Here is a 7,757-nt window from a genome sequence, read left to right as displayed (position 1 = left end):
GGAGATTTTACTACATGAAAGTTAAGAACAAATGTTTCAACAAATATAGTGACAACAGATAGTCCTATAAAAAAATAGAAGTTTGTAATGACAACTATCAAATATGCATATTTACAGTAAAGTACTCCTATAAAACAAACAGATTTGCAAATCATTATTAGAATTCTATAGGACCATTAATCTCTTTAACCACCATCCTATTTTCAGAGATACTGTAGTCTGTAACATACTCATAAAAACATGAATAACTTATGAGTGAAAGAGTTTTCCTTTGTTCCAAGGACACAGTCTTGGGTCCTGCCCAGCTCCTTCACAAATGCAGTGGTTGGTTACTGAGCGCCTTGGATGAAAAAGAGTGTGTGTCTGAACACAAATCCGTCCCTACTGCTCAGAAGTAGGTACCACTCTAATGCTGGAACAGTGGCACCATCCCTGTAGTACAGCCTGTGTGTACACGTATGAGCACATTGTCCTGTGAACTCCAAATTAATCATTCAGAAATCATGATGGAGCTACACTAAAACTACCTCACTCAACTTCACCTAATTCCCTCAGGAATAAGGACACCTCCTTCCTAGAAGGCTGGACATGGGTAGGGCAGTCTGGGAGCAATGTGAAGGAAATAATTTTCACGTAGATTTGCCAGTAGCTTTGGCAGAATCTAAGGACGTGAGCTAAATAAAAGACCCCAAACCCTTAAATTCCTAAACAGAATCCTATTCCCAACAGAGGCAGAACTATGTCTGAAAAAAACAGTACATTCTGATGTTAAAACTGCTTGTTTTCAAGATCAGAAAATAATGGTACTTTTAGGGTAATAAGGAAGAGCACTGATTCTAATACCCAAAACACATGACAATTTCAGCTTCACAGGGTAGCCCCTGATTTAGCATAAATTTAGGCTCTGAGCAGGTGGTTAATTTTAAATTGCCAAATGAGACTTTATCCTTTATGATCAAATATTAAAGACAATTAATCTTGAAGAGTTCAGTTTCCCAAAATTATCCCTTACATTCTAGTCCCATTCTGACATAGATCTTTGTGAATGATTTAGATGTTCTGTAAAGCAATGCTATCACTGTATCATATTTGCCTGTTTGTTACAATTTCTTAAACACTTACTTCCACATTTGCTCTCTGGCTGTGGTAGTACTGCTGGATGTTTTATGAACTCTGGAGTAAATTTCTGATGCCTGGTGTAAGAGTCATTGCCTTATCAAGCTATTGTTGTTGACAAGATACTGAAATGAAAACACAGAAGAAAAATCTGTCATCTCTGAGTGCTAGAGCAGAGAAACGCTGAGGATATTACAGAGCTGGGCAGAGATTTAGTGAGTTTTGCTCACTTTTGTTCCCAGAGAAGATCAATAATGTTGGAGCCTAACAGGTCACAGCTCTCTGAGGTGCTCCCTTCCCCACGTGTACACAGTTGCCCAGCAAATTCAAGTACTCAGTCACTCAGAACTCAGAAAGAGGAAAGGGAGCTTCTGGTCAAGATGGTGGAATAGTCAGTCCCCAGCATCACTCTCTCCCACAAATCAACCATACAACTATAAAAAAGCAACGACAGCCAAGCTGGAGCTACTAGAGCTCAGGTGAAGAAAAGGAGAGACCTACGGAGTGCATGAAGGTGGGAGAAGTCATGATGAGAGAAAGAAAAAACCACTCTGTTTCTAGTCCTGGCTGCATCCAGGCTGGAGCTGCTGAGCACATGGAGCAGGAGCCAGCAAAAGCTGCAGCTTTTGCCCTTTGGATGAAGTTGGTTGGAGGCTGCAGGGGTGAAGAGGGCCTTGGTGGCCCCCAGGCCAGCTAGACCACTAATGGGGTTCCTGTGGACCCACACAAGAGTGAGGAGCCAAAACAACTGAAAAAAATAGCCACTCAGAGGCTGGTGAGTCATCACAAGGGACCAGCACACAGACCATCCCATGGGAAGTATTTGCAGCACAGATGGTGGGGGAGATGGGCCCACCAGGAGAACACTGGAGCACAGCAAGCAAAAGGAGCTTCCAGTCAAGATGGTAGAATCTTCACCCCAATCAGCAAAGGACCACTCAGAGGAGACTGGTCAGGAATGTAGAATTGCATGGGGTCTAGTTTGATGAAAAGACTCAGGCCTAGAGCAGAGTTTCTACACAACCCAGGTGCACTGGATCTCTCAAGAACTGGAAGTACCTATAAAGTCAACCATTAAAACTTGAGCTGCACTAAAAGCCTTTGCCAGGGAATCAGCAGCAAAGCAGCAATTTAGCTCAACCACACAGCTCAAGTACTGGTCTGCACAGGAAGTTCCCCTCATTTTAGAAGTAAGCAAAGGACAACAAATTAGTTCCAGCCCAGAGTTTAAGTGGTGGGGATGGCAAATAATCCACACAGAAATGAAAGAAAAAACAAACTACCTGTAATAGCAAAGGACAACAAATTAGTTCCAGCCCAGAGTTTAAGTGGTGGGGATGGCAAATAATCCAACACAGAAATGAAAGAAAAAACAAACTACCTGTAATCAGAGACAAAGTTTCATATTAACTAGTAAAGGTCTCATTTCACCAAAGAACACCTATAACACCTAGAAGGACTGGAAGTCCCCTGGGCTACCAAGCCAGAAAGGAAGGAGGGCCAGAGGCCTAAGCCATGTCCCCCAACACCTGCAACCAGTCCTGAGGGTGGGGGACGAGGGCCTAGGCCATGCCTCCCAAACACACGCAGCCAGCCCAGCAGCGACCACTTAGCTGCCTCAGGAAGCACCCCGGGCTCTCCTGAGCTGGAGCAGTGGGGGGCCCAAGGTTGTCAACCACACACCCCCAACACCCACAGCCAGCCCAGTGATGACCACCAAGCAGCAGCAAGAAGGGCCCTAGGTTCCTGAGCTGTGGGGGGCGAGGGCTTTTGCCACACCCCCCTGACATCTACACCCAGCCTGGCAATGACCAAGCCACCGCTGGAAGCCCCCCAGTCTCCCCTGTGGGAATGAGGGGGGTGCCACAGGCCTCAATTCCACCCCTCCTCCTTCCATCCCATTCCCTTCCCCTTTCCTTTCTCCCCCTCCCTTCCAACTGCTCTGCACAACATCCTAGAATGTAAAAAATAATATTAATAAAATTACATAAAAAAAAAAGAAAGGGGAAAGGGTCAGGGTCAGGGTGGTCAGTGGATCTTCAGGCAGCTATTAGAGAATCAGAGCCTGCAGAATTCCCAAGATTCAACAGTATCTACAGAATGAGGAGGAGGAGGAGGGGGAGGGGAAGGGGAAAGGGAGGAGAAAAACACTTTCCAAACCATCCTGCTTTGTTAGCCTATCAGAATGCCTAAAACTGTAATGCTGCAGACTCTATTTTTTGGCATATTCAACGTGTTGGGGTTTGTGGGGTTTTTTGTTTGTTTGTTTTTTCTTTTAAGTGGAGGAAAAACGTTTCATTTTGTTTTGTTCTAATCCAAAAGTTGAATGCAAAATACCCACTGGGGTGGGTAATACATCTGGCTGTCATCAGTCTGGATAGAAATTTGTTTGTTAAATGGATGTCTAACTATAACTGTTGAGACGAAGACCTTTGGGACAGAAAGAAAGAAAGTTAAGTGCTGACAGGTTGTATGAGTGAGTATGTGTGTGACTGTGTGTATGTATTTTGGGGTACGGAAAGAGGAGTAAAAAGGGCTGTCTCAAGAGTAGGATGAGAAGGCCTCTGAATATTGAGATTTGCAATATTTCCTCTCATTCTGTAGGTTGACTCTTCACTCTGTTAATAGTTTCCTTTGATGTGCAAAAGCATTTTAGTTTGATATAATCCCACTTGTCTATTTTTGCTTTAATTGCTTATATGTTTGAAGTTATTTTAAAAATCCTTGCCAGCCCCATGTCATGAATAGTTTCCCTCCCCTATGTTTTCTTCTAGTAGTTTCACAGTTTCGGGTTTTACATTTAAATCTTTAATACATTTTGAATTAATTTTTGTTTATGGTGAGAAGTAGGGGTCTAGTCTTATTCTTCTGCATGTGGATATCCAGTTTTCCCAGCACCATTTATTGAAGAGTCAGTCTTTCCCCCAATATGTATTCTTGGCACCTTTATCAAGGATCAGTTGGCTGTAGATGCATAAATTTATTCTTGGGCTCTCTATTCTGTTTTATCGGTCTATGTGCCAGACCTCCTGATCTTGATTGGTATCCCTTCATTGCATCTCATGGGACACTGGACTTCCACAATCACTGCAGTGATTGCCTATTTTCTAGGCTGTATTTTCTTTGAGAACAGCCTTATGTCTTTCTCATTCACCATTATATCCCATTGCCTTGCAGATAACCAGCCCCCAATACCGATTTGTTAGATGATGAATAAATAAAGGAAAGTATTTTTAGAAACTAAGTCAATACTTTATGTTTCTATTATAACATTTTGTTTATTATAAATGTCTGTCTGATCCTTTCAGGTTCTGTGAATCCCCCAACAGATCCTCCACTCAGTGTTACAGAATCTGGCACCGGCGCCCAACCTTCCCCAGCCAACAGCATATCTCCTGCAAGTAAGAACGCTTTCACACTGTTTTTCTTTTCATGAGCTATTATTCCTTCAACCAAACAGACTGATAAAAAAATAATAATAATAATTTCAGCAAACTTTCATGAGTCATGCCCTTTTCTTAGCTATGATATTTAGAGAAACATATTAGGTACTATTTGCATGGCTTCAAAGAGTTACCACAGCTTCCAAAGTCCTTCACTTGAAGCCCTGGGAAAACTAGGGCCAATAAATAATCAGTGAGGAAGTTACCTTTTGTATTTATTTCTAAATAGGTTAATAAATTGACAGTCCTCCTCTACAACCATGCTATTAGTGAGAGCTTTAAAAAAAATTCGTTGCAAATGGAGAGCCTATGGGCCAAAGGTAATTAGAACATTTAAATTTAAATTTGTTCTGGATCAAATTAATTTTGACAAAGTTGACTGTTGAAAACTATGAATTCAGCCCTCCCATCTGGGGCATCATTAGTAATGGAGGTCAGCTGGGTCAGTGTCACTATGCCAAAGGAAGGGCAGGGACTCTCAGAATTTGGCATTGATGCAAACAAGTCATAAATCCCCATGTCCATGTGGCCTTTGTGCTTAGCAAAGAACCATGGTGACTTTCTCTAATACAAAAAGACTTATACTCAATGTAGAGCAGAAGTCTGGCTTTCCTTTCTTATTTAATTAAAACTATCAATTTTAGCTCAAAATGAGAACTGAAAAATGGAATAAAACCAAAGTAGTCAGTAGGAATGAACAATTCCTTTAGCTGGTAGCCTTTGTCACTTAGCCTGCAGTCACTGTCACAGGTTGATACCTCTCAGAAAATAAAGCAGGTGGCAGAGTGAGGAATGCCTGAAAAATGATCCATCAAAAGTTTTACATCCATCTGGTTTTTTTCTTGTTCTTAATGTTTTGTAATTTCTTTTTTTTTTTTTTCTTTTTGAAGTTTCTTTTTCTTCCACTTTTAACTCATCATTTAGCAATAAACCATAGTAGATTATGGCATTCATCATTCAGCAAATTATCACATTTAATATTAATACCTTAAATCTCTATAGTACCCTGTGTGTTAGTTATCACTGCTGCATAAAAACTTGCCCCCAAACTTAGCAACTTATAAAATATACAAGCATATTGTCTCATACGGTTTCTGGGGGTCAGAAGTCCTGGAGCAGCTTAGCTGAATGGTACTAACTCATGTTTTTTCAAGAGGTGTAGTCAAGCTGTTGCTGGGCGTCAATCATCTGAAGGCTTGACTAGAACTGAAGGATCTGTTTCTAAGCTCAAGCATGCTGCAATGGTACTAACTCATGTTTTTTCAAGAGGTGTAGTCAAGCTGTTGCTGGGCGTCAATCATCCGAAGGCTTGACTGAAGGATCTGTTTCTAAGCTCAAGCATGCTGCAGGAGGTGCAGTTCCTCACACAAGGGCTCTCCATAGGACTGCTTACAATATGACAGCTGGCTTCCCCTAGACCAAATAGTTCAAGAAATGAAATGACTAAGACAAAAGTCATGGTGCCTTTTTATGATTAAATTTCCAATTACACACCATCACTTCTGCTTTATTTTATTCATTGGAAACAAGTCACTAGGTCCAGCTTATTCTCATGACAAGGAAAACTAGGCTCCTCCTCTTTAAGGGAAATGCATCAAGAAAATTAAAAGCCACCATACCTTGTCACTTAGAAATGTTTACACATAAAATGCAATGTGGTTTGATCTTCATTATCATGAGTGGTAGATAGAACAAACATCATTGTTTCCATTCTCCACATGGGGACACTGAGATATGAAGTGATTTCACACCCAGTAAGTGACAGAGTTAGTATCCACACCAAAGTCTTCTGACTCTATGTCCAGTTCTCACCACATTAGACACCATTTTTTCTCCAGCTGGTCTAAACACTTCATGAGGACGAGGACCATATTTGTTTTGTCACTTAGCACAAAGTGGGCAGTCAAAAAATATCAGTTGGATAACTGAATAAATTTTTTAAAAATGAAAATAATGTTTTTTTCACTTTGTAGATGTCACATAATAAACCCTATGGTGTTAAAAAAAAAAAAAGAAAAAAAAGATAATAATTTGGTTCTGCCTTCAAAAAGGTTGCAGTCTACTTGGAAGAGATGACCTACATATGAAAATAATAATTCAAAATAGTAAAGTGAAAGGTGGCATGCTTTATAGAATTAAAATGCCCAGGGAGAGGTACAGACCAGTAAGTACTAGGCATTGAGTTAGGAAAGGTCCCTATGAGTTTATGAGGTCAGAAAATGTTACCTGAGAGAATGAAATAAGCTGATCTTTGAAATGTGTATTATATTTATTTGACTCAGTGGAGAGCTTGAAAGGCCATTCTAAACAGAGAAAACAAAGTGAGCAGTTGTGCATTGGCAAAGATGTTCATGGGCATTTGAGAAAACATTAGTATGTAAGCTTGAGTTAAAGAGGGGGGACTTGTGTACCAGAGAAGCAGGGATGAAGATTGGAATATGCAGAATAAAGACAGTCCTGAGCCCCAGTTTAAGGACTCTGTTATTCTTTAGGAAATGGGGCAGGGATCCCAGTAAACATTTTTTTAGAAAGGTGCTCAGTAAATACTATGTGTCAGGTACTTTTCTAGATGCTAGAAATACAACAGTGAACAAAACAGGGGGGGAAATGCCCTCATGGCATTTACATTCTGCTAGTTGAAAGCAGACATAAATTTCTTCTAGATGAATTTTCTGTGAGGTTAGTCAGCATATATTAAGTGCTTGCATCAGACCAAACACCATCTCACTGCTGTGAAGAAATTTAAAGCAAGAGAAAGCACAGTTGTTACCCTTAAGGAGTCTACAATTTAATGTAGGTCTAGTGTTAAAGGGGGAAAGAAAGCACAGTCAAATATATTTCTTAAAAAATGGGGGAAAATGCTACCCAATTTACTATCACACTAAGGTAGTACAGTTGGAAAGATTCTGGAGAATCAAAAGACCTCCTTAAAATAGGGCCACACCACATTGGGCATGAGGACTATTTTAGATCAGTAATTTTGCCCCCCAGGGGACATTTTGCAGTGTCTGGAGACATTTTTTGTCATCACAATGAGGGTGGGAGGGTGCTACTGGCATCTAGTAAATAGAGATCAAGGATGCTGCTAAATGTTGTACAACACAGGACAGGACGAGAATTATGAGAATTATAATTCGCAACAGAGAATTATGTATTCCAAAATGTCAATAGTGCCCAACCTGAGAAATCCTGTTTCAG

At 40.7% G+C, this 7,757-nt stretch overlaps 1 protein-coding gene across 1 annotated transcript in view; it reads left to right on the top strand.

The window, feature by feature from the left end:
• CD96 (CD96 molecule) overlaps window positions 1–7,757 on the top strand; it is an 88,879-nt gene that overhangs the window by 46,831 nt on the left and 34,291 nt on the right. Inside the window, exon 8 of the mRNA XM_008588250.1 lies at window positions 4,425–4,517. Within this exon, the coding sequence (XP_008586472.1) occupies window positions 4,425–4,517 (93 nt within the window). The remainder of the gene's footprint in view (window positions 1–4,424; window positions 4,518–7,757) is intronic.

This window comes from Galeopterus variegatus, unplaced genomic scaffold, assembly GCF_000696425.1.
Source record: "Galeopterus variegatus unplaced genomic scaffold, G_variegatus-3.0.2 Scaffold4741, whole genome shotgun sequence".
NCBI lineage: Eukaryota > Metazoa > Chordata > Mammalia > Dermoptera > Cynocephalidae > Galeopterus > Galeopterus variegatus.
Note: the sequence above shows the minus strand (reverse complement) of the source record. Positions and strands in the feature narration are given on the sequence as shown.